At 35.8% G+C, this 27,879-nt stretch overlaps 2 protein-coding genes across 2 annotated transcripts; both read right to left on the reverse strand.

The window, feature by feature from the left end:
* Positions 1–605: 605 nt before the first annotated feature.
* On the reverse strand, positions 606–18,884 carry LOC149500194 (uncharacterized). The gene is made up of 14 exons (XM_089737533.1): positions 18,750–18,884; positions 15,577–15,627; positions 14,873–15,094; positions 13,613–13,698; positions 11,884–11,947; positions 11,311–11,442; positions 7,584–7,676; positions 7,063–7,263; positions 5,774–6,004; positions 4,368–4,402; positions 3,567–3,621; positions 2,647–2,799; positions 1,890–2,126; positions 606–1,471 (listed from the first exon to the last, which is right to left on the reverse strand). The coding sequence occupies exons 1-14, from the start codon at positions 18,783–18,785 to the stop codon at positions 959–961; spliced, it is 2,109 nt and encodes a 702-aa protein (XP_089593659.1). The 5' UTR covers positions 18,786–18,884; the 3' UTR covers positions 606–958.
* A 1,598-nt stretch (positions 18,885–20,482) lies between these two features.
* On the reverse strand, positions 20,483–26,750 carry Ahsa1 (activator of 90 kDa heat shock protein ATPase homolog 1). Its single transcript, XM_089737534.1, has 5 exons — positions 26,094–26,750; positions 24,988–25,353; positions 24,551–24,721; positions 24,034–24,191; positions 20,483–23,203 (listed from the first exon to the last, which is right to left on the reverse strand). The coding sequence occupies exons 1-4, from the start codon at positions 26,448–26,450 to the stop codon at positions 24,060–24,062; spliced, it is 1,026 nt and encodes a 341-aa protein (XP_089593660.1). The 5' UTR covers positions 26,451–26,750; the 3' UTR covers positions 20,483–23,203; positions 24,034–24,059.
* Positions 26,751–27,879: the final 1,129 nt, after the last annotated feature.

The raw sequence follows: 27,879 nt of genomic DNA on the forward strand, positions 1-27,879 counted from the left end.
AGTATGATCTAATAATGAGGCCATCATTTTACAGGAAAAAAATATTAGCTGGAAACAAATCACGCACGGTTATCCAGCCCCAATTAAGGAATTCCTGTGTACCGGACACTAATAAACACACTTAAGATTTTTTTATTTTTTTTATTGCTTTGTTGTTTCAAGTATAGTTACAACGGCTGCCCTACTCTTCAAACCGAAACGCATTACTGCTTCACGGCAGAAATATGCAGGGTGGTGGTACCTACCCGCGCGGACCAGAGGTCCTACTACTAGTAATTACGCAAATTATAATTTTGCGGGTTTAATTTTTATTACACGATGTTATTCCTTCACCGTGGAAGTCAATCGTGAACATTTGTTGAGTACGTATTACATTAGAAAAATTCGTACCCGCCTAGGATACGAACATTGGTGTATCGCTCAACACGAATACACCGGACGTCTTATCCTTTAGGCCACGACGACTTCAAACTTATGTATGTAGTATATTAAACGCCCAGACAAAGAGCAAACAAAGCTGTTTATCACACGAGTGTTTGCTGGATGTGAGAATCGAAGCCACGACCCTCGGTGCATCAGTCAATCGGTCAAATAAAAGAAAATACTTAATTTTTAAAACTTTATTTCTTTGTTAAACGAATTATACCACAGGATGTATTTCCTTATATCGAAAACATAGATGGTAGACATAACATTTCTTAGCACGACAACTTTAAAACGTAAGGCTTTTCAATTCGCATTCTTTACTCAGTTCTTTTTAAAACTACGAATCCTTTTTGGAACCGATCTTAGAGTACCTTATAATAGTATTTAAGTTGATATACATGATTTTAATTTGATATTATATTATTAGATTTTCCCATCTCGAACTTTATTCACATATTTACACATCCCAAACTAATTGAATTTTATAGCTTAGTAGTGATACGCGTTGAATCTGAATAAAGGTATTCCTTCATTACGGTGTTACCAACTCAACATTGGAATTCGGATTCAAATTCGGTATCGTGTCGGTAGAATTCGGCACAATCCTAGCAACACTGACCGGAGTTGTAGAATTGGAATGAGCCGCCGCGATTTGTTCGTGTAACCAAAACGGTGAGCTTCTTAAAATGTTATCACTGATGTACGGCGTCGCAATGGTATTCTGATTTTTCTGTCTCAAGTAAACCGGCTTTATTATTAACGGTTCTCTGACGCTCGTTCTTGGTATATCGAGTAATGCGACTCGCGGTGCCTCCTTAGTGTTCAATATCGCATAGTACAAAGGATTATTTTTGTGTTGCTTAAGATGGACGCGACGTTTCGGGTGACCTGTCTTTGGCGAAGAAACGTTAGCCAGGAAAATACGATGAAAATGATTCACCATTGCTTCGGTTAAATTCTGTTTATTAGCTGGAATAGAGTTCGTGAGCTCCGTAAACAATTTTCGGCATTGCTGCGTGTTCTGTCTTCTTGATTCGGGACAAGTCTGGACGGGAAAAAAAGATGATAAAACAAAAAAACAGAAGAATAAGATATCGTAATCTATTATTATTATTATTGAAGTATTCTCTCGTGTTCTTGACTCGGTTAAGTTCCTAGCTACCGCGCTGAAACCTGCAGGGAAGAGAAGGTTCGGATTCCCTTGAATTGATGAACACTGTATCTCCCAAAACGGTACCTATTATTGTACATGTGTGTATGGCTGCATGTTTTTGTAGTATATGAATGTTTATGTTTGCTTCCAATTTGTTTATGTATCTATGTATGATTTTTGCTATTATTATTATTAAGCTATTACATAGCTTTTATCACGGGCTTTGAGCGCGGCGACCGAATCAAGAAATTCCGTAACGAAAATAAAACCTAACGGAATGATAAAACATAGAATTAAAGAATGCACTCACCATAAGCATAGCATCGACAACGTTCAACAACTTCTTCGGTGAGCTACAATACTCTTTATACATCGGCATATTCGTGAAAGCGCTAAGGTAGCCGTCATTGTAGATCGTCCAAAGCGGTTGGGTCGCTGTGAACTTACGGATCTTGTCTTTCATCTTGAAATAATCCATGAACGTGTATTTATTTAGGACTTCCATTTTGTCCATTAGACACGTAGCTGATACGGATTGACCTTTGCACTAAAATGAAAATCGATCGAAGAATTACTATTACCGTTTCATGAGGGTATTATTAGATAATTTTAGGAAGTGAAAGCGAATTACCTTATGAATAATTATTTAATTTGTAATTTGCACTGAGGAGGACATAGCAATTTTAATTGAAAATTAACGGGATGAGTTATATGAGAGTATTCATTACATAATTTTACGAAATGAACGATACATTGTGATAATTGTGAATTGAATCATTCGTAACGCGCACAGGGTATATATTAAAATGAAAGTGGATTGAAAAATTAGTTTTAGGTACATAATAGGCGCATATTCATTACCTTATAAACTATAATTATTTATTTTTAACATGACTGAGAATAGCTAGAAAGATTAGGATACAATTTAGTATTCTTTCTTTCACCTTTGGCTAGTTTTATCAACACCACGATCGTGATAGCTTGAGGTGTAAGGACGTTCACTATTTCCAATCTTTAGTAACATAATATTTCAACTATTAGTTAAAACACTCAAACTGGCTCCTTACCTTATATTTAGATATATCTAAACCATATTTCTTTATCTTAATGGGTGTTTCGGGAGCGAATTCGACACGACTCAACGCGGAAATATTACATTCTGTTAAAATATCCGTGTTCACGAGCTCCGGGATAGTGGAGCATGGATCCCGTCTATGCTTCTGAAATAGTCAGAATAATTATCTAATAATTCAAGATATATTTGTCCATGGATAGCTTAAGATGGACCAGGAAGCGTTAAGATAGAATGGCGGCCTGTCACCTGGCCCACTGAATCCACCTAATTGCTGATGAGTCTTTTTTTTTTTATTGCTTAGATGGTTGGACGAGCTCACAGCCCACCTGGTGTTAAGTGGTTACTGGAGCCCATAGACATCTACAACGTAAATGCGCCACCCACCTCGAGATATAAGTTCTAAGATCTCAGTATAGTTACAACGGCTACCCCACCCTTCGAACCGAAACGCATTACTGCTTCACGGCAGAAATAGGCGGGGCGGTGGTACCTACCCGTGCGGACTCACAAGAGGTCCTATCACCAGTAATTACGCAAATTATAATTTTGCGGGTTTGATTTTTATTACACGATGTTATTCCTTCACCGTGGAAGTCAATAGTGAACATTTGTTGAGTACGTATTTCATTAGAAAGATTGGTACCCGCCTACGGGATTCGAACACCGGTGCATCGCTACGTACGAATGCACCGGACGTCTTATCCTTAAGGCCACAACGACTTCAAAAGTCTTCCTAATTGCTGATGAACCACCTAGATGCTGTTGAACGCTGCTAGTTCGTTAGAAGCATTCAAAACCCATAGGTCCCTGTCATATTCATCAAAGAGTTCGTACTCCACAGCTAAACATCAGAATTTCTCTCTTGATCGGAGCGAATTGCTCACACATAGTCATAAGATCCGGTCTACTTACCGGACGGTATTTCGACGAACTAATTTGGCAAACGGTGTCCTTTCTTGAGCTGTGCCTGTTAAAACATTCACAAGAAATATAGGTAATAATGAATCACGTAATATATGTTACCGTATGTATACTAGAGGCATAATAAATAACACTAGAGGTCCCGCAGTAGTCGAAATTCGACTATAATTAATTGGAGTTGTAAGTTTGTACACTATTATGATTGTATTTTATACTTCTATAATCACAAATTTCGCCTAGACTACACTATAAAAAATATTAACAAAGACAAACAATATTTAATGTATTCTCAATTTGACAACAGACGCCAAGAACAAAAGTTTGAAAATAAATAGTATGCATGCGTGTGTACGTCAAATATATGATATGTAGTGTGTGTAATATTTTCTTTATTGATTAAATGTATATTTTATGTATTATTTAAAAAATATATTAGCATTGTGCACTTCTTCTCTATATTCTCTATAAGTGTGGAAAATTTCATACTCCTCTGTCAGCGCAATTTTCGTAAAAAGGGGTACAAAGTTTTTGCTTCACGTATGAATATATAGATACTATACTATAAATATACTATAAGTGTGCTAATAAATATACTATAACAAAGTCGGATATTCACGACATGAACACTTCAAATTATATGTGGTTAATATACAGCGGCTCTCAACCTTCATCTGGCAACAAATTGTCAGATAATAAGCACCTGTCAATTGTGCCGCAAGCTTGACAAATATATTATATATTTTTATTGTCAGAGATAAAAATTAAAGCCTATTCTAGTTTTCGACGACTTACTTGCAGGTTTGGTTGTTGCCATTCAAAGGACAATTCTGAAATAGAAAAGCAAAATAATATGTAGAAACACGTCTGTTAAATGCATTCCCTATGTAATTCTTACATTAATAGACAAAGGGGAGTGCTCTGAGGAATTGTTCGAGATGATACCGGCATCTCGTTTTTACCATCGCGCCGCCCGCCACCGGAGTAGAGTTCATCCATACTACCTGGAGCCACTGCGGTCATCCACAGTGCGTTTCCAGAGGTCTTTTTTGCCACGTACCATCCGGCTATGGAATGAGCTTCCCTCCACGGTGTTTCCCGAGCGCTATGACATGTCCTTCTTCAAACGAGGCTTGTGGAGAGTATTAAGCGGTAGGCAGCGGCTTGGCTCTGCCCCTGGCTTTGCTGAAGTCCATGGGCGACGGTAACAACTCACCATCAGGTGGGCCGTATGCTCGTCTGCCTACAAGGGCAATAAAAAAAAAGAAGGCAAAAAGCATTATTTTTCATTATTTCTTTTTCATATGTACATTTTTCTCCTCTGTAAGCTGATGTTGTATCTATTGACGAGTTCAGTGTGATCAATAAAAATATATATATAGGAAAATCTTACAAAATTAATTCGAAGGGAAAACAGGTACTGTTAAACGTAAATCGTATCTGAACCTTGAGTTATCAGTGATTATGGTCGAATTTTGACTAATGCATAGTATAATTAAACCCGTACAATATACAAAAACTCATTTTCAACAGGCTTCATTATCTATCCATAAGTTGTTATAAAATAAACAATAAAACAATAATTATACTGTTCATATTTATACATTTATGAAGATATTGTTTTTCAACCGATGAGTAGTAGGTACTCATTCGCGATTCATTTCTTTCCTGAAATGATTCTTTGCGAAAAGACCGCTCATTGTACTGTTGTATTTAATGTTTTGCATTTGTATTTATTTTGGTGTTCAATAAAGCATAGTCTCTCTTTCTCCCTCTCTCTATATTTATAAAACGTAATTTTTAAATGAAATTTTCACAGACTTCAAGATGTCCGATTAACTTGAAAACTTGCACACAGATCAAGGACCTATCACAGGATAATAAACCTTATTATTTGTACCACCCATCTATTTCTGCCGTGAAGCAGTAATGCGTTTCGGTTTGAAGGGTGGGGCAGCCGCTATAACCATACTGAGACCTTAGAACTTATATCTCAAGGTGAGTGGCGCATTTACATTGCAGATGTCTATGGGCTCCGGTAACCACTTAACACCAGGCGGGCTGTGAGGTCGTCCACCCATCAAAGCAACAAAAAAAAATACTACACCTGTTCAAACACCTGGATATTTTAATATATTTAACTGATTTTATTATGTCTGATTATTAATCAAAATATACGGGCGTAACAAATGTGAACTTACCTCAGATAGCACATCGAACGTGCAAGCCAAGATCTTATTAAGCTCGCAACCTCCGTCATAGGCTATCAGCGATTTCCTCAGACAAGTCGTGATCACCCTCGCCTTAGCGCTGTTCCAAACCGGGTAAGAATTCGTGAATTTATCCAATAGCTTTATAAAACTTTTAACGTCAACTACACCTTTATCGGAGACGATATTTAATTTCTTAAAGACGCACGTCGTCTTGTCGCACTGTGGATACAAAGAAAAACGATGAAATTGCCGCGTAAGATACTTAATGTTGACCATTATTGTCTCGTTTCGCTACCCTACGTATACGACCATACATATTGGTACGGTCACGTTTTAATGGTAAGCAGCGGCTTAGCTCTGCCCCTGGTATTGCTGAGTCCATGGGCGACGTTAACCACGTACCATCAGGTGGGACGTATGCTCGTCTGCCTACAAAGGCAATAAAAAAAAGAAAAAACTTACTTTAATGCTGATACGACCTCTTGTGAGTCCGCACGGATAGGTACCACCACCCTGCCTATTTCAGCCGTGAAGCAGTATTTCATTTCGATTTAAAGGGAGGGGCAGCCATTGTAACTATACTGAGACCTTAGAACTCATATCTCAAGGTGGGTGGTGGCATTTACGTTATAGATGTCTATGGGCTCCGGTAACCACTTAACACCAGGTGAGCTGTGAGCTCGTCTACTCATCTATGCAATAAATAAAAAAATAACCCATATTCACGTATGACTTCCTTCCAGTAACCATTTAGAGCTAGACGACCCGTGAGAACAGTTAATCTGGTTTTGGTGTCTCAATAGAATTGGAATTGGAATTTCGAAGTTTTGAAGCACAGTGAAACAATCCTAGTATGTATTTGGTATTTGTGTAGCGGATAGCTTTCAAAAAGATAAGGATATTTGACAAATGTCTGAACGGACAGCGTGATTTGGACTCGCAAGGGGTCACCAGTTTTAAGGGATCAGCAAATGGAAGGTAATGTCAAACGGGAAATCTTCCACTGAGCTTGGACTGACGGTACGAATTGTTCGGAACTTTATATGCAAGATTATCTTGAAACTATCGTTAACGCGATTCAGGCGTTTATCAAATATTTCCTATTCTATCTGCCCGCTAGGTTTTTAAATTAGTAATATTCTTCCTTACCTATTTATCTGATAGGACACACAAATGGACAAAAGTGCACAATAGATTAATAAAACATTTTAGGATTTTACTATGCGAAATTGGGTGATAAATTTTTTTTTGTTAATTCTACAATTCACGAAACTCACACTTTGAGGAACAATCATAAAATCTCTTAGTGCTTTGGGCTTGGTTGTGGGAACCGGGGTCTGCGTGGTGGCGGCGCCGTGGCTAATGTCGATACTTAGCCGATTTCTGTTGTCCCAATTTAAACGGAAGTTGCATTGTGTCCTCCACGAAGGCTGGATGAACTCCGACATGTCGCAGCAGTCTAGAGGATCCAGATTTGTCTATGGAACAGACCAATAGACCATTTAAAACAATATTTTTATAATAAGGAACTTCGTTCCTATCCAGTGTCCCACGACACCACACATCTTTTTTTCTGTATTCTTCAACTTTGATTGGTCCCTACGAGCAGAACAATGAATAAAGCTCAATTATTTGACTTAATTATTAAATTAATTACTAATGTATTTTTGTGGGTTTAGCGATGGTTTGTTAACACTAACTTCTTTAACTTAAACTACTTCTGAATCATTCCTTTTTCAACTTAACCTCCATTCAAAAACTAATTTTCTATGATTATCAAATACAAATTTATACTGACAATATCCACATCAGAAGTTTGTACTTCCGGCAGACGAACAACGCTTATGGAATCCGATTTAGGAGTTGACGTTGTGGTAGCAGTGACGGGTAGCTGTAAGTAATTTAATAGAAATTAAAGCATGAAGTTTGATTAGCCAACTTAGTAACAAAATGAAACCTGTACTAGAATTACAGAAGATTTTATTCTCGATTTTTTTGAAAACGGTATATCTTTCTAAATTTAACTTAAAAGAGACAAATTATTCGACAGACAGCGACAACTGCGGCTTGTCTATGCCCCTGGCAGTGCCAATTTCCATAAACTATAGTAACCACTCACAATCAAGATGGGCAGTACGCTCTTCTGCCTACATAAAACCCTCTCAATTGTTTTTAAGTTGACCATGAGGAACACGAGAAGCGTAGCTATGAATAGTTTTATTTCGTGAATTTCGTGTTTGTTCCGTTTTAAACATATTGTATTGATTGATAATTAGGCATTTAACATCTGGGAAAGTGCACAAATGTGATAACATGAAACAAAAGAGCCAGGTGGGTATTTGCGAGTTTTTTTTTATTTTAAAAAATCCACTATTCTTTTATTACTGGTGGTATAGTAACCGGCAAACATCGTGAGCAAATGACCTTGACTGCGCAGAACCGAATTTTAGATCACTTTGGTGGTGAGGGTGAGGCGCGACGGCAGAGGAAATCGTATCGAGCGCGTTATTGGTAGATCAGTCGAACCATGCGTCCCGCACCGCGCCTTCGTTCCGCTTGCTCCCAAAAGTACGCTTACGTACAGTGAAAAATCTATCGTTATTAATCGTTAAGTTATATTTTGTTGCTTGTTGACTTTGTTGCCATTGCTATTTGTTGAGTGTTTGTTGATTTTTTATAAAAAATACACTATGCCGCGACAAACTGGTGTAGTATTCAAAAGAAAGGGTAGAAAAATTGTGTACGACGTATTCATTATAAAACAGGGGAAGAATGATATTATGGAAAAAGTAAAACAGACTTCGGAAGCAACAAAAACATCAGTGAGTACTGTTAGGTGCATTATTAACGAAGCTAAAGGCTCTGGCTTGCTCATCGTGCTTGGGACTCCGGGTAAGAAAAGATCAGGGAAGAAGAAAGTTACCGGAATGGATAGTTTCGTTCAATCTGTCATAAAAAGATGTAATCATAATAACTACATAACAAGCAGCGAAACTCCGTACCGTAGAAAGGCTTCGAAAATTTTAAAGAAGATATACATTTTAATGGCTCGGAATGAAGTTTACGACGAATTATGAAAGAGCTAGGCTTCAGATGGAAAAAAAAAACAGGAAATAATCGGAAGCTGGTAATTGGAAAAAGTAACATTCGATTACTACGAATCGAATATCTTCAAAAAATAATTAATTATAGACAAAAAAGAAGATCGAACCGACCGAGTCGTAAACTACACCGATGAGCCCTATGTCGACTTATCACGATGATGGCGACTCGGGTGATGAAAACAGTGATGATGATAATGGTCAAGATTATGATAACGAAAAAAAAATTACAAATACCAGCTTCGCTTCAACTGAACGAAGACCTGGCAACAGCTCTAGTTTTGACTTAATAGAAGGAATATCTATTTTACCCCAAGATTAAATTATTACAATTATTAACCTATATTTTTTGTTGATGTTCTAATAAATATATAAATAAATACATATGTTGATTTTAATAATTTAATTGCATTATGACGCAGAGTAAATAATGTTTTTGCACGTGAGTGTACCATGCGCAAACTTACCCCCACTACGTCAACAAATGCTCAAGAAGTTTGCCGGCTATTATAAGACATCTTGTGAGTCCGCGCGGATAGGTACCACCACCTTGCCTATTTCTGCGACGAAGCAGTGATGTGTTTCGATTTGAAGAGTAGGGCAGCCTTGTAGGTACTGGTACACTGTTGCACTGTTACAACTGAGACCTTAGAACTCTTGTCAAAAAGTGGGTGTCGGCATTTACGTTGTAGTTGCCTATAGGCTACGGTAACCACTTAAGCAATAAAAAAAAAATCTTTAATAAATATGCAACATTTTACTGAGATTTTACGAGTATTTCATCTCATCTCAACTGATTCTAAGGTCTCAGTATACTTACAACGTCTGCCCAAATCTCAACTGATTATAGTCTCAAAGAAATCGATTTCATGTCGTAACTCTTCGTATATATTTTTTTTATATATTAGAACTAGCGGACCCGGCGAACTTTGTTTCGCCACACGGTTTGTTTCAAACACATCAACCGGTCAACTTCAAAATTCTACTAAAATTAACCATAGAATATATTACGTTTAGCTGTCAGTTGCGTTTTGTTATTCCATGTCAGTTGCGTTTTGTTATTCCATATCAGTGGCGTTTTTTTATACCACGTTTTATGTTACGTCCCATGAAAGTAGGTATAAAATTGTCTCGAATAACTTTTGTTGCGCCAAATGACGTCATTTGAAAGCAATTATTGTATTGCTGGATATGAGTCAAAAAATGACTAGAATCTGGCCCATTTCCGGAAACCAATGAATGTAGTGGCTGTGGTGGTGGTACCAATGGCTACAATTTGACTTTGCCGCTGGCGCAACACAATCCAGGGGCTTCATTTTTAATTTCAATGCATTGCAATGTGGACACACAATATTCATTAGTCCAATAGCAACAATCTGCTCTGAACTGTAATCAATTGCTACATTATAACTGAATGCAGCTCTGTGGGGATTAAAAACAACATTTCTATGTTGATTTCGATTCCGTTGAAGTTCATTTCGCGCTTCGCGTTGCTCATCAGTTTGATTTGCTCTTATATTTCTTTGACTTGCCGTATTTCGAGTTCTGCGGCCTAAGTTTGTACGTCTGGTTGGTGGCATTGTTAAAAACGAAAATCCAACTGAAATTAAAAAGATCTCATATATTTTCTATATAACCATGTAAAATTGTAATATTGTGTAGTCACCAAAAGTTACCAAAAATCGATATGAAGTGAAGTGAACTTACCGTGATTAACAAACACTTATTAGCAAACAAAAAACTTCTTAGTCTTTAAAACAAAACGAACTTTATTAAAAACATAATAAAATTATTATTAACGCGGTTATGGATGTGTTGTCACAGATTACCACAGATTCTTTTGATTTAAATTGAATGACGTTGACATTTGTTAGCGCGGTTATCGATGTGGTATCACAGATTACCACAGATTTTTTGTTTTAAATTGAATGACGTTGACATTCGTTACGCGCGTTTTTTAAAATATGCAAAATTAAATGTATATTTTTCAATCTTTCTGAGAGATTTTCTTAATATTTGTTTCCGTAAGAACCTTGTACAGAGTATTAGTAAACTACGAAAAAAAAAATAAGCCAAATCGGTCAAGCCGTTTTCATGTTATGTCGTGACAACGGAAAACGGGTTTCATTTTTATATATACAGATATGTATTTATTTAATAAATGAAGATTTTTATAAACTCGACACTGGCAAGAATGGCATCGTAAGAAGGTAACTGCCATATCGTGAAAAAGAAGTAGAACATATTCAGTGGAGAAACATGAAATTTACAGTAATTTTCAAATAAATCTTTTTATTTAACAGAGATATTCCCGCTGTCAGCTTAACGAAGAGTAGGATAGTATGGAATTGACAACGTCACTTCTATTTCTACCTCAAATAGAGTTGCGTCACTCTCGCTCTCTAGTATACGAGCAGTACTTACTTTAAGCAGTTGCTTCTCATGCCCATACCGCGGGCCATGCGTGTAGATTTGGAGTATAGACGAAAAGCCACATTCTAGCAACGTGCTCATGTTGACTAAAGGTGGCACCTGACAGCACTTCGATTTGAAATACTGAAATTAACGTATTTGACTTAATTAGATATGCCACAAACGTAAATTACTTAAAGAATGAATGCTTTCAACGACTATAGATATTTATATTGAGACTTTACTGCTTTAATGATAATGATAATAAGTCGCTAAGAAATCAGTGAAGTAGCACGACCTCAGTGATGGATTTGGCATGATATTAGGGGTGGCAAAATTGTTGAAATGCCAAAATTTCAGAGACGAAAAAAAATAAAGACAGTAAAGTCAGTCTCTTTGAAAATGAGTTCAGATTAACTTTTATAAAAATAATATATAATGTAATTTTAAATTTTAAATAAAAGTATTGGATAAAAATAAAATTTTATTCTAAAATTAAGGGCGGCGCGATTAACAGGGACTAAGGCAACATCAAGCATAAATCCATCGCTGCATGACCTACGAGAATAGCGTCCAAGTACTTACATTTCTCAAAAACCATTCAGGACGAATTTCAACAGGCAAATGCTCCTCCAAATCTTCGTACATACTGAAAGAGCAACGATTTTATTAACGTTAATGGTCCGTGTCGATAGATAGCCAAAACCGTGGCCCATATCCACTGATGGGTTTCGGTTTCTTAAATTATACAATACAATTAGGACTTCGACTTCAAAATAGATAGCGGCATTCATATTAATGTCTTAGTAACCATTAATTGGAATATTTTTGACGTGACTACGTCTTATAGATTGATGAAAACCGCGTGTATGCGTGAAAAAGTGTCACGTTCCGCCTGAGGCCGAGCGTGCAAGCGAGAGCACGGAACGAGCGATAGAGAGGCACGATGGGCCCAAGCGTTAGCTTAAAAAAATAAAAATGTATACTTTTAGAATTTTACTCATTTTTAAATATGGAGTGGACGCTTAAAGAAGACCGTGTTGCAGTTATTGCGTTGCATCGTTGCGGTTACGCGCCAATTAAAATTTTTAACATACTGAAAAATTTGAATATAACCAAAACATTCGTTTATCGTACCATCAAACGATACAATGAAGACTCTAGTGTAGATGACAGGTCAAGAAGTGGTCGCCCTCGGTCTGTTAGGACTCCAGCAGTGATAAAAGCTGTGAAGGCGCGAATTCAAAGAAATCCCAAACGTAAGCAGAAACTGTTGGCCCTTCAGATGGGGTTAAGCAGAACCACGGTGAAAAGGGTGTTAAATGAAGACTTAGGGCTTCGGGCATATCGAAGAAAAACAGGACATCGTTTGAATGCTCGTCTAATGGACCTGAGACTGAAGAGATGCCGCGCTTTGTTGAAGCGGTACGCGTGAAAAAAATATCGGGAAATTCTTTTTTCGGATGAAAAAATGTTTACCGTAGAAGAGAGCTACAACAAACAAAATGATAAGGTGTACGCACACAGTAGTGAAGAAGCGAGCAACCGTATTCCGCGTGTCCAACGAGGTCATTTTCCATCCTCGCTCATGGTATGGTTGAGAGTTTCTTATTGGGGCTTAACAGAGGTACATTTTTGTGAGAAAGGTGTAAAAACGAATGCAGTTGTGTATCAAAATTCGTTCCTGACGAACCTTGTGGAACCTGTTTCTCATACCATGTTCAATAACAGGCACTGGGTATTCCAACAAGATTCGGCGCCAGCTCATAGAGCGAAGAGCACACAAGACTGGCTGGCGGCGCGTGAAATCGACTTCATCCGGCACGAAGACTGGCCCTCCTCCAGTCCAGATTTGAATCCGTTAGATTACAAGATATGGCAACACTTGGAGGAAAAGGCGTGCTCAAAGCCTCATCCCAATTTGGAGTCACTCAAGACATCCTTGATTAAGGCAGCCGCCGATATTGACATGGACCTCGTTCGTGCTGCGATAGACGACTGGCCGCGCAGATTGAAGGCCTGTATTCAAAATCACGGAGGTCATTTTGAATAAACTTTAGTGTCATAAGAATCTATGTTTTGCTAAGTTCATTTTGGTATATGAATGGTTACATAATGAATAAACTTGTTTCAATTATTTTACATTAAACATGTGACAGAATTTATGACCTGACTAGGTATATATTATGCGGCACAGCAGACTATTATATAGATTTATAGTCTTCCACCTGAGAGACTGGTTGGTTAACCTCATAAAGACGGATATCTAATCTGTACACAAATTAACAAACAAATTATAATACAGTAAATATACCTTTGTGAGAACATGTAATTGAATCCAGAAAGTGACGACACGGGTGAACAGACGTCATCTTTACGCAGACTTTCTTCCGGACAATTCTGTAAATAATTTCATAAAAATCAAAAATTAATTTGATTAAGTTTAGTCTATTAATTTTACAATCACCGATCAGTAACAGAGATGTATTTGGTACGGAAAAGAAATGTTTAGATAGGAATAATTGAAAAAAAGTATATAATTTTAAAATGGGAATATAATAAATAAAATGGCAAACGCTGCTTGCAGTATGTGAAAGGTCAAAAGGAAATTATAATAATGTGCCCCGCTTTCGTTTTATCTATATATGTATTTAAAAATGAATTGCTGTTCGTTAGTCTCGCTAAAACTCGAGAACGGCAGGACCGAATTTTGGTCTTAAATTATTTGTGGAAGTCTAGAGAAGGTTTAAAAGGTAGATAAATATGGAAATGCTCGGAATTAAATAAAAATAACAATTTGGTTTTTCCTTTGATATCCCTCCCGTCGGACGAATTCCTTTTGTTTGTTTTGAGTTTATTTTATACAAAAGCTTAGGTCTTTTATTTATCGATTGAGGCACTACGAAGTCTGCCGGGTCAGCTAGTATAAAATATTAAGTAGAATTTTTGCCTATAAAACAAAAACTTTGTCGCATTACTTGAGACTAGAAATGTTTTTCCAAGTAAAACCTAAATTTTTTTTTTTGTTGTAGACTAAATTCGGAAGTCGTAAGTGGAAATAGATTATGGGAAGGACTGGACTGACATTAGGCCAGTGTTTCCACGCCAAATTTCAAAGGGCTCGAAAATTTGGCGGTGTAACCAATTGTTTTCCTTTGGGTTAGCGAGAAAGTGTAAGTTTGTACCTTTGAGTAAATTTGCATTAATTAAACACGAAACACTGCGGTGTGCCTTAACTTCGCCTAAAGAGTTATTATTCTTTTTATCGAATTTTTTTCAGGTCAGCTAGTCATACTAGTGGTAGGACCTCTTGTGAGTTTGCGCGGCTGGGTACCACCACCCTGCCTATTTCTGGCGTGAAGCAGTAATGCGTTTCGGTTTGAAGGGTGGGGCAGCCGTTGTAACTATACTTGAGACCTTAGAACTTATATCTCAAGGTGGGTGTCGCATTTACGTTGTGGATGTCTATGGGCTCCAGTAACCACTTAACACCGGGTGGGCTGTGTGCTCGTCCGCCCATCTAAGCAAGAAAAATAAAAATAATAATAATAATAAAAATAACTGATGCGCATACCTCAATCATCTGATCGATCAGGCAGTGCAGCAGACCCTGTCCGGGACACGTGTTGGTGTATACACGAGGCCTATTCTCGTAGCACACATCCAGGATATGGTCAGTCAGATTCCGCCAAGCTCCATCAGGTAATATTCTACTCAACACGACAGCAGACTGTTCTCTGGGAGGCAGGGACTCCGGAAAACCCAACTTCGTATTAATGCAACTCCACTGGTGACACTGGAAAATTATTCTGTTTTGTTTCTTTGGTATTTTACGATGTTTTTGAGATACGCAATTTGCAGACATGGTTTTGAAATTAAACTAACGAAAAATTCGTCAATTTATAATAGAATTTTCAAACGACGAGTGTATAGAACGTAACTGTGCGTAAAACATTTGTAGCTTGAATTTTAACTTTGATAATTCTTGATATTTCAACTAGTTTAGTTATATTACAAGTATATTTAATAAGACTTTCATAATATAATCCCAGAAGATTAAATTACAGGTAATTTAACAATATTCCGAGCTATAGGATAACAAGATTATCATGTTAAGTGTTAGTCCTAACAAGAACCTACCTACCTTCTGTGTCTAATACACTATTATTAAACAATAGCAATTGCAAATATTAAATATAAATACTATGTGTATGTGATTAGAAACGAAAAATCTATAGTTATCTAGTCCACTGAATATCGAGAATTTTAAGTACTTACCAATCTAGATTTTCTCAGGTAAGGTGTGCCGAACTCAGCTTGCACCAATGCCTGTAAATAGTTTTTATTTTCATATAATTTTTTATTCCTTTTAATACTGTATAAACTATTATATGTATGTATGTATGTATGTATATGTATATATGTTTGTGTATATATTATATATTTTGTGCATGTGTTTGTAATTTAATATAAACGTCATTGCACCTACCATTATTTACTCTGCACTACCTTTGGTTGTCTAGTAGAGAATGCCTTAGACATTAAGTCCGCCAATGTAAATTGTACATGAAGTGTAATAAATAGATAAATAAATATAAATCTTACTGCAATTTGCAAATCAATTCATTTAATATTACAACTTGAACGTTGGGATGGTTGTTACTCAGTTATTGCAAAAACGGGTGAACGAATTTTGACAAAATTTTGTACAACGGTAGCTTATAGTATGGATTATCACTTAGGCTTTTTATTGTGGTAAATGGCATGACCCGGATAAAACCAATCTACAAATCGTTAGGTAGTTTGGGCACTGGTTGAAACCAACAACTATTTAACGTGCTTCATTATTTCTAAATAATAATTTAACGCGAGTCAAACTGCAAGGAACGTCTAGCTTAAAATAAATTCATCCATTTATATTATTAAGCGAGCTTCCTCGTTTTAGCCGTACAAAACTGATAACAAGTTACTATTATTCTAGTCTGCTACTGCTTAACGTCAGTTTTTTTTTTGTTATTGCTTAGATGGTTGGACGAGCTCACAGCCCACCTGGTGTTAAGTGGTTACTGGAGCCCATAGACATCTACAACGTAAATGCGCCACCCACCTTGAAACATAAGTTCTAAGGTCTCAGGTATAGTTACAACGGCTGCCCCACCGTTCAAACCGAAACGCATTACTGCTTCACGGCAGAAATAAGCAGGGTGGTGGTACCTACCCGCGCGGTCTCTCAAGAGGTCCTACCACCAGTAAGAAGTCAGGAATAAGTATGTCAACCGCCAAACTAATATTTTAAGTTACCAAGACCCCGTAGATATCACAATACGAGTGCCGTCACCCAGAGATGTTACGTCAATTGTATTGTGTTAAGGTTGAACTTAAATTTTTTTATTACCCGTGCAGGCGGACGAGCATACGCATACGGCCCACCTGGTGGTAAATGGTTGCCGTCAGCAACGACGTCAGCAATGCCAGGGACAGAGCCAAGCCGCTGCCTACCGCTTACTACTCTCCACAAACCTCGTTTGAACAAGAAAAATCGGAAAATATCAGCGCTTCAGAGCACAGATAGGAGAGATGGTAAGACTTAAAGTACACCTCAAAAAATGCCCTTCAAATCGTTTTGACATTCCATTTATTTCTAGATTAAATAAATAGGTTACCGATCTACAGTGTTATTGTTTTTATCTCGTTGTGCGACCTCTTACCAACCCTAAATACTACGCATTAAAATTATTTTTGATTATAAATAAATCGACCTAATGAATATAGCAGCCGCGATCAGTTTTCTCTTGCCTTTGCAAGACATCGTTTTAAAGGATTTTTGAGGTTATTGAACGAAGTGAATGAATTTACGAAGTAAACAATCAAATGGACAAACTCTAATAATGCACAACACAATAGTTTTGCTTTTTTTTTTTTATTGCTTAGTTGGGTGGACGAGCTCACAGCCCACCTGGTGTGAAGTGGTTACTGGAGCCCATAGACATCCACAACGTAAATGCACCACCCACCTTGAAATATAAGTTCTAAGGTCTCAAGTATAGTTACAACGGCTGCCCCACCCTTCAAACCGAAACGCATTACTGCTTCACGGCAAAAATAGGCAGGGTGTTGGTACCTACCCGCGCGGACTCACAAGAGGTCCTACCATAAGTAAAAATACTTTTATCCTAACTTATAGATAATACATTAGTAGACGTTGACCATCCAAACGCCTAGAGTTTGTGCGATATCTTATACATGACAGTTGCATATTAATCATATCTATAATAAAAAATTCTTTTCTATAAATTTCGTATATGGTGGTAGACCCTCTTGTGAGTCCGCGCGGGTAGGTACCACCCCACCACCCTGCCTATTTCTGCCGTGAAGCAGTAACGCGTTTCGGTTTGAAGGGCCGGGTAGCCGTTGTAACTAGACGAGAATTTAGAACTCGTATCTCAAGGTGGGTGGCGGCATTTACGTTGTAGATGTCTATGGGCTCTGGTAACCGCTTAACATCAGGTGGGCCGTGTGCTCGTCCACCCAAATAAGCAATAAAAAAATAAAAATAAAATGGCTCTAAATTCAAGTGACATACAATAATAAGATTACTATACGAGATACTGGTGGTTGACCCCAAATGTTTCCAATTAATATGTTTATTTGTTTATCACGCGAAAAATATTGAATCGATTCAGAAGAATAAAGTTTCAATGTGTAATAATTTTTTTAAATAAATAATCCAAAACAAATAAATTACTATCACTTCCTATAATATTGGAACTAGACTTACAGACATACCTACATACATATAAGCATTCCAATAAATATAAAAGGATACCTATTAAAACCTAGGCACAACACACGCAAACAAACTTAAAAACTTAAAAATTACTTAAAATACTTAAAAATTTAACTTTATTTAAATAAAAAGTAACAAATACAGAATAGTACCAGTAACACGAATATCTTTGTATTATTAATGTTATGGGTGGGCTTTTTTCTTGTCGCAAATTGATTTAATTTCAGGAGTAATTTTGGACAATTTTTTAACTTTAAAACTGATTCGATATCAAATCGATTTCTGTATTTCGTTTTTATCATGACCAGCTGCGAAAACCCATATAATTATATCGCATCGCATATAATTATAATATAATATATTGTAATATAGGGGGAAAAGAAATTCACCGCTTTGCGTAAAATTTCGGGATACTCTTTCTGATCAAACTACCATTAGGTATGTAAATTTTGTCGCGAACCCCATACTTTCGAATGGGGAGCCCCTAGGGATTCGTGTACCCAAATATGAGATAGCTATAGAATGACTGACACACGTAATAATAGCATTAATTTCAGAAGAATTTTAATTTACTAGTACTACTTTACTAGACTTTATAAGCTCGACATAGAAAGTTTATTGACCAGTTTCCAAAATAATATTCATGTTACAAAACTGTACTTACCAAATTAAATATGAAAAATAACCAGAGCAGACCCATGTTTTACTAAAGAACATTCGAGAACAACTTCTCAGCTCACAATGAATGAATATTATTCGCCTCTTATATCTAAGGGTCGTGACATACAATGATAATTTATAGACCAAGAACTTTTGTTATAGTGAGAAAAGCTACCAATCCAATCAGGTACTTCGAATAACAATGCACAAATCACACAATAATTATATTATTTTATTACCTCTTTTTATCTCCAATTAGGCCGAAAACCGAACGAAATGGAAGAGGATAGTACAAAGAGCGACGAAGGCTTTTCAAGGACACAACCTTCAGTAATGAAGTATGCAACAAAAAAGATTACCTCCTATAAATATAATTAGGGTTTGCTCAGAACTAAGGACATCTTTTAGGTTTGCTTGCATGACAGAATATAATGACCATTGATCGAATATAATGACAGAATATAATGACCATTGATCGAATGATCAATGATCAATGGTCATTATATTCTATCATGCAAGTTGTGAATACACCGTTGTGAGTCAATATACAATTGTGAATCATGTTCTGAACAAACCATATAGACAATTAAATAGTCATTTAACGAAGTCCTCCTAACCACAGATTTTTTGGTGAGGAGCGATCACGGGTCGCCCAGATGTCCTACCAGCTTCACCAAGACAGTTGGGTTAGTACGGGCTCAGCCAGGAGGGGTGGGCTTTGGTAACATCTGCCTGAGCGCCTACGAACTAACAACTCAAGGGCCCTGGTTCGCGAATGTATCCACAACCTGCTAAGAAAACCCGGCGAGAATTCAGCGACTCCTCACGCATTATAAAGTAGTTGGAATGAGTATTGATTAACACTCGTATTGGCATTTCTCAATCATTTAATAATAGTAGGTCAATCTCTAAAGGATAAGATGCCCGGCATGTTCTTATCGAGCCGTTGTTCATATCCCACACGCAAGTAATTTTTTTTTTATGTTTTTTTTATTGCCTTTGTAGGCAGACGAGAATACGGCCCAACTGATGGAGGTGGTTACTGTCGCCCATGGACTTAAGCAATGCCAGAGGCAGAGCTAAGCCGCTACCTACCATTGTATACCATATGTATTTGTTCTCGTGCTTAAGCTATTTATTGTTTATGGCTGTGAGCGGACTATAACCACATTATCAAGGCAAAATAACATTACTTATAATCATTATTATTATAAAGGTAATCATTATTGTCATTATAAACATCCGACCCCAAAAGAAGAATTACCTGTACTATAGGAACCAGAGATTTATACCTACTTAAGTAAACACGCTGACAATAAGCAAACAAATCTGTTCACCACACGAAAGTTTGCCCGATATTTGTATCGAATCCATGAACGTAGGAGCAGCAATCAGTGATACTATTACTGCATCGTCGAATTGTTCAATTATCGAATTAGTTAGATCTATTTGAGACTCTTAATCATTGTGCTCAGTTGCGTCAAAATTCTTCACCAGTAGACTATCGATAGGTTACAGACTATACTCCTAGCATTTCTGATATTCATGAATTATAGTGACCACTCACCATCAAATTGGCTGTATGCTGGATTACCTTTAATGCCAATTAAAAATTAAACAAATCTAAATTTCTAAAATTCTCTGAACCAAAACAGTCGAATGAGAATAATTATATCTATTTTATTAGTATTTACTACTTATTAACAATAATTATGGACAAAGAAATAAAACGTCACATTTTATTACCTAACACAATTTATTAAAGAAGATTCCATAAATAAATTGGCTACCTATAGAAGAAAGCGAGTGCGAAATACAGCAACACCGTACAGTGTCATTTAAAAATCGAATAGAATTTTGATTCAATATATTTGTAATCTGTAAAAATATTTATTTTCAGACTCCCAACTATCTATCAACAAGAATTTAATTGCAGAGCATATATAAGATTTATAATAACATTAAATAGTTTGGTACTGCAATGATATAAAAATGGACAATGTGTATTGGGAATTTACTAAACGATTTTTATGTTAAGAGTTCAAAATATTGCAACATTATTTTGTTCAATTGAATCAAAACACTTTTAATCTTATACCCAGTTGTCACAGTACATTATAACATGTAAATAATATACCAAATAAAACCAAAATTGTGTATACAGAGTGCGAAGAAGGTAGTAATAGATCACAAAAGCAGCTGATAGATGCGACCGCGTTCACTCGAGGTCATTGTCCTCTAGCTTCAGCTGATTTTTATTGATCATACAATATAATATATATAAAATTATGTATTACCATGAGCTTTTCATTTTCGACATTTGTTTTTTTGTTATATTGGCCGTGTAGGCACACGAGCATACAACCCACCTGATGGTGAGTGGTTACCGTCGCCCATGGACTTCAGCAATGCCAGGGCCAGAGCCAAGCCGCTGCCTACCATGTTCCAAAACCCTGTATGTGGAACCTTTTAAACACAATATGAAACACGTGAATGACTAAAAACATGAGAAAAACATTAAATACTCGCAATATGCATTTTTTTTAATAGCAGAAAAAAAATTTTTAATTTTCTAAGAATTTTGTCAATTACATGTGATACGTCCAAAAACAGTCAACATATCTATTATAGCTAAGAAAACATATGTTTTTATTGTCATTATGTTATTTCCGCCGTTTCAAATACTTAAAATACGGAAAACTAATATAACATTTTGTTTAAGGAATTTATGGAAGCATCACATAAATGTTACAAACACTTAAAACATATTGAATTATTTTCTCTCTCTAAAGACGGTGCTAATTTGAATTGGGTGGTACTGTATGCTATGAGACGACAATATGAGAATCATTTTGGAATAAATACATACAATTAACGGTATCTTTTAATTCCGACGTATTGTTTAAAGATATATTATTGATTAACCCAATAATCGATTGAATAATAATTACTGCAAGCTGTTGTCTAACTTAAATGACATCACAACACTTGTTTCATTTTATTGCATAGATGGGTGGACGAGCTCACAGCCCACCCGGTGTTAAGTGGTTACCGGAGCTCATAGACATCTACAATGTAATTGCCGCCATCCAACTTGAGATATGAGTTCTAAGGTCTCAGTATAGTTACAATGTTTAATATGAATGTTAATTCTGACGTCATTAGCGTTAGACGAAAACACACGCGAGAAATTTGAATATTTTGAACCTTATTTTTCTTTTGTTTATTATTTCAAAGATAGACTTTTGTGTTGCGTTAATAAAGTGGCGTACGGAAAGTTTTAAAATTATTTACTATCTCCATTAACATTTCTATCAAACATGAGCACTTATGAGCACACGTTTGTAGTTTACAATAACAAAGTGAGTATATATGGTCTTCTTTTCTTCCATGAACTTAAGAATGTATTATGACGTAATTGCCTTCGAGCTGAAGACAGTAATAAATGTTTCATAATAACTCTCAAATATTATACGCTCGATTATTTTTATTTAATATATATTTTTATATAGTCACTTCCTATTATCTCATGGGTTTCCAAAAATCTTTTTTTATTATATATACTATGGAAGGAAAACGAATTTAAGAAATCTGCCAAACCGGTCTTGCCGTTCCAAAGTGATGGCCCGCCATATTTGTAGCCATCGATTTTTATATTATACGTGTATTATTTATTACACGTGGTACGTGTTCTCTCAAATAGTACATTTAAGTCTCGTTAATATACCCGCCATTTTGCTGTATTATCGAATAACTATGATTGGATAAAAAGACGAGTCACCAACGGCCATAAAACATATGACACTTCAAAACTGTATCATAAATACAAATTTTTACACATATACATATTTCTCTGCATCACTTCAATGCATTACCATTAAAATAAAATAACTTTTTATTGCTAGTTTCTTTAGAATTTTACCGTTTACATAGATTTTTTGTAGAAATTTGTATTACAAATTCATTACAACTTCATCAATACATTATCAACTTTTTTTGTGGTATATCGCTCGCATAGAATTCTTCTTTTTACTAATTTACTAATTTATTACAACCTATATTTATTAATGTATTAGTAATACAACAAGCAATAGTTTTAGATGTTTTATGGTTTTTTTTTGTACATGACAAAGGCATGACTTTAAAAGACACTTAGCTTAAGCACTTGCATTATTACATTTCTATGAAGACTTACATAAAAAAAAAATCCTGAGAAGCTTTCTTCCACTATATTCCAATTCATTAAATTTCAAATCTACAATTACAGTGTACTAACAACAAATCGTATTCGTGTCCATATTGCTATTTTGAAATTCACAATGTCCATGATACACAGATATTCCTTATAAAATCACAGACGCGTCACAGAAAGTGCAAAATAAAAACCGGCACATTGCAATTGAAGTGAAATATCCATGTTCCGAAGCAGCATTGTTCGAGTTTTCATTAAAATTAAATCTGAAAATCAATATACATAAAGCATTAAATTTTTTCAAATACATATTTTCGACACTGGACCGTTGTGTTCTGCATACTTTTGGGACTAATAAAAATCTAACCATGCCAGATATGAAAGCCAGATAGGGTAAAGATTTTAATTTCATGCGTTTAATTAGAACTTAGTTAATAATAAATAATAACTAGTTCATCAATACGCATGTTTAATTTCATTGCTATAGGCTCAGTTGATCTTGACAATTCAATAGACATGAGATGAGTTAACTACCTAATTTTAATTATGATCAAAAAAATTCGAGTGAGATAAATCAGAATCATTGAAAATAGTTAGTCATTGTGGCCTAAAGAATAAAACATCCGGTACATTCTTATCAAACGATGTGACTGCCAGTGTTTGAATCCTATAGGCAAGTAACAATTTATTTAATGAAATATGAATTTAACAACTGTTCATGATCCTGTAAGTTCACACGGGTAGGTCGCACTCTGCCTATTTCATGAAACAGTAACATGTGTCTGTTTGAAGGGTGAGGCAACAGTTGTACTGTAAAAACTGACCTTAGAACTCATGTCTAAAGGTGGGTGATGGCATATGTGTTGTAGATCTCTATAGGCTCCAATAACCACTTAACACCAGGTGGGCCGTAAGATCATCCACCCAATTAATCAATAACAAAAAAATAACTTATTTATTTTAGACAAGTTTTATCCCGTTTTTCTTTTCCAAAGGCTAGTATCTCAGTTTATATTCATAGTAAATCATATTCGAAAGTTCAATTTATGCATCCATGAAATTTGAACAATTACCTCTTATTAAAATTAAAACTCACCTAATTTCCCTACGAGTGTGCATGGATCACAGGAACGCTCCAAATCCGAAAGCACGCTTAATACTGTCAAAGTAGTATCGTTGCCAGTTGTCACGGGTCTTCTCAACCTCAGCGACAGGCACAAGGTCTTGTTTGAGTCGGACTAGAGTGTGGTCATCCTGACAAAAGAATAATAAATATTAACTAAGTGACTGTGAGTGGTGATTTGAACACAACAATAGTACCAGCACAATCAAGTTAAAGTACTCTATTTATCTCATTTGAGGATCATCATGTCATAGCACTGAAAGAATGATATGACATTGCACCACAGAAGTAGCATCCTCTGTTGCAAAGAAATTATATGCCCGTTGAATTAGTTGGGCAGCCACTTTACATTTTAATTGAGATTTTCAACATCATGTTTCAAGTTTAGTGTTGCTGGCCACTTTAAGTTGTTATGTATTATTAAGAACTAAATACACTTAACATTGCATTAGCATTGGCAGTGTTATTCAATAATAGAATTAAATATTACCTTCTCTTCAATATTAAATGTCACTTCTGAGTAGTGTTGTTCAGGCCATTGCTTATATCTCCAATATTGAACGATTCTCTTTCCTGGGACAAGTTCTTTAAATTCTCCAGTAACATTACCACCAAATAAGGCAAATTTTCCACCTTTCTCGGGATCTAGCTTTACATGACCCTGAAAATTTTGGATAGCTTTCTTAATAATTTATCAAAGAAAATTTACATTTCTGTTTAACAGTTTCATATATACACTAAATTTTAATTTAGGCTGGTAATTTTGGAAGAATATTTTGTTATATTATAAATTAATAACAGTGTTATATTACACTGTACATCAATAAACATGAGTAAGTTTGGTATGGTCACATGTCAACTTATGTTAATGATTTTCTAAATTTTGTGTCAATTTAACATAAAAACTAGCATATTTCACAAACAAACCTGAGTGAAGGCAGTCACCATCTCTATTCTAGTCATAGCATCATAAAACTCTTGTCCTCGACATTGAAATTTCTCTGATAGTTCAATTGTCTTTGTATCCAGTTTACAGCCAACTTTATTAGTCTGCGGTGAGATTATTGGGTTCATATTGATTTTTTTATTAAATCCACTTGTGATTGTTGATACATTGTCAGGTTTAACGGAAGATTCGCCTTTCTTTGGCAGAATGAGGCCTTTTGAGAACTCTTCTTTTAGGCTTCGAATATACTCTTGGAGTTGTTTTCGAATCTCTTCCCGCCCTACATGATGCATAAATGCTTTCACTCTCTGGGCTTCATCTCCGTTACTTTTAATTGTAACTGTCATCTGAAAGATTTGTTTGTACATTAAAATTTCAATCTAAAATGTTTAAATCCTTTGATACTTTATAATTTTGGTGAAGACCTTTTTTTTTATTGCTTAGATTGGTGAACGAGCTCACAGCCCACCTGGTGTTAAGTGGTTACTGGAACCCATAGGTATCTACAACGTAAATGCACCAACCACCTTGAGATATAAGTTCTAAGATCTCAGTATAGATACAACGGCTGCCCCACCTTTCAAACCAAAACGCATTACAGCTTCACGGCAGAAATAGGCAGGGTGGTAGTACCTATCCGCGTGGACTCACAAGAGGTCCTACCACCAGTAATGATGATGTCCAGTGACAGATTTATAATCAAAATGTAATATTTAAGAGGACAACTACTGGACTTGAGGTATCCCACTCAGATGTAAAAGATGCTCGTTCTAACAGTATGCTTAAATTTGCTCTTTTATTTTCAGTAGTTAGTATCTAATAATGTACCTTGAAGCTGAACTTCATGAAACGCATTTAAAATAATCAAACCACATTAACCATGTTGATTTGATAGAACCACAAATAATAAATTTGAAGATGAATAGAATTTACCAATGTCATTTACAATGAACTTTGGGGTTTTAATTTGAAATTATTTTAAAAAGTGACATAACCTCACTTGTATCTTGGTCTGTTTAGACTTTCATAAATTAAATATAATATCTGTTTTAAAAAGCTGTTGAATATTTTCATATAGAACACTTACGTCCACTTCACTGACGTCATTTTCTTCGGATAAGTTCGGGATGTGAATCTCTCCCTTGATTTTTTCACTACCTCCAGCCAACACACCTTCCCATTTCAACTTTATGTCCCATTCATAGAAGAATATTAATTTTCCTTTTCTATTGTTCGCTGATGCTTCGCCGTCAACTTTTTCTACTTCAGTAATACTACAGACAATGCCGTTTTGAGCTATTTTCAAATCACTGAAAAGTTCTTTCAATCGATCTTTCGACCACGGGCCGGCGTTTTTCTCCGTCCAGTGCCAGTTGTTCACATTTGTTGCGTCCGGGCGCTCTTCCACAATCCATCGTGGGTCACCTTCGCCCCACTTGGCCATGGTTTACTAAGCTGTGTTCGATTATTAGAACAGAAATAAGGACACCTTACGCAAATTTCAAGTTCAACTTGAAACGTGAATAAAACTACTGTTGTAGATGATTGTAACTTGCAAATATCATCAAAAGGCACAACAAGTAATCACGCTTTCAAAAGACCACAAGTCTTACTGTAGCGAAATATTGCTGTTTTCGAGAAAAATCTCGCAGCCTTCAAAACGTGCCGTAACTGAATTAAATAATACAGACAGACTGACTGACCTGAACTGACGTTAAACTGTAGATAATGCTGCCATGTAAATAAATCTAAATTCCCAAATAATTTCGAATAAACTCAAAACCTTCTTGTTTGATTTAAAAAAAAAGGAAAAAACAAATCTTTATATAAAAACCAGCAAATGAAGCTCAGCTGTTATTGATTTGTTGGTTTTATTATTTAAAAATAGAACAGGAACCTAGAATGCAACTTAAAGAAATTATAATATTCAATGTCGGTATCTATGGGTGACAGTATTCAGTTTCTAAAGTCAGTCAGTGAGATGAGCCACATGCTCGATGACTTGATGAGTTAAAAAGTATAAAAAAATAATTCTTTACAATGAATAATGAATGACAAATAAAATCCAACAGATGATATTTACTTGTATGCACCGGTACTTGTTTTGAAGCCGTTAACAGTTAAAACCTGCTCTTAATTATTTCATTTTATTTCATTTTGTAATAGTAAAAATTGCATAAAATTCATGTTTAAAGTGTGTTTTTTTTTCTACACACGGTTTACGAAAATTGTAATATTTTACGCAAAGTACTAACTGTGGTAACATTTCGAATTTTCCGTATCATTCTAGAAATTGAAAGAGCTAAACTAGTTTTGACATATCCGGCTGTCAAATTGCAACGTTTTATTTCTTGCTTAGCATACTTAAATTTAAAATTCACAAAAGTGCAAATTACATTACATACGCATGTAAAAATTTGGGTAAAAAGACTTTAGTTAAGATTTTAGTTTTAGTGGAATCAAGGTAGAGTTTTTATTTCAAGCATTTCTTGGGAAGCATTTATTTTACGAACAATGACCAGTAAAGATAAATGCGGACTGTTTTAAGTACAAACAACAATATTCCTCCTTTTCTAACTCCGCTACCATATATCATAAATTTGGCATAAACTGCTTCTAGTGTGCTATCTTTAATTTTCTTTTATACATTTACTAGAACTGAAGAAATCTGGCAAAAACTAAGTTTAAGTGATATTGCTACAATTTTATTTTTATTTTAAAGCGTATTCGATGACAGATACCTGTATGGAATACAATTTCAGCCAAATGGCCGTCGCGACTCCGCTGTAGGTGGTGTATCCTGGTGGACCAATTTTGTATGATATTCACCTTCGCATTAAAGGGGCCCTATTTCACGAAGAGCTGTTGGCCTT

The sequence above is a fragment of the Bombyx mandarina genome, chromosome 23, assembly GCF_030267445.1.
Source record: "Bombyx mandarina strain Sakado chromosome 23, ASM3026744v2".
NCBI lineage: Eukaryota > Metazoa > Arthropoda > Insecta > Lepidoptera > Bombycidae > Bombyx > Bombyx mandarina.

Bases quoted from the DNA above. Each gene is read 5' to 3' on its own strand.
- LOC149500194 (XM_089737533.1), bottom strand. From the start codon at position 18,785: ATGGGTCTGCTCTGGTTATTTTTCATATTTAATTTG. The intron at 15,095-15,576 runs GTAAGTACTTAA...ATAATTTTCCAG, and splicing joins ACCTGAGAAAATCTAGATTG to TGTCACCAGTGGAGTTGCAT. The intron at 13,699-14,872 runs GTATGCGCATCA...AATTATTTACAG, and splicing joins TGATCGATCAGATGATTGAG to AATTGTCCGGAAGAAAGTCT.
- Ahsa1 (XM_089737534.1), bottom strand. From the start codon at position 26,450: ATGGCCAAGTGGGGCGAAGGTGACCCACGATGGATTGTGGAAGAGCGC. The intron at 24,722-24,987 runs GTTTGTTTGTGA...CAAAATTTTCAG, and splicing joins TGGTGACTGCCTTCACTCAG to GGTCATGTAAAGCTAGATCC. The intron at 24,192-24,550 runs GTAATATTTAAT...TTCTTTTGTCAG, and splicing joins CATTTAATATTGAAGAGAAG to GATGACCACACTCTAGTCCG.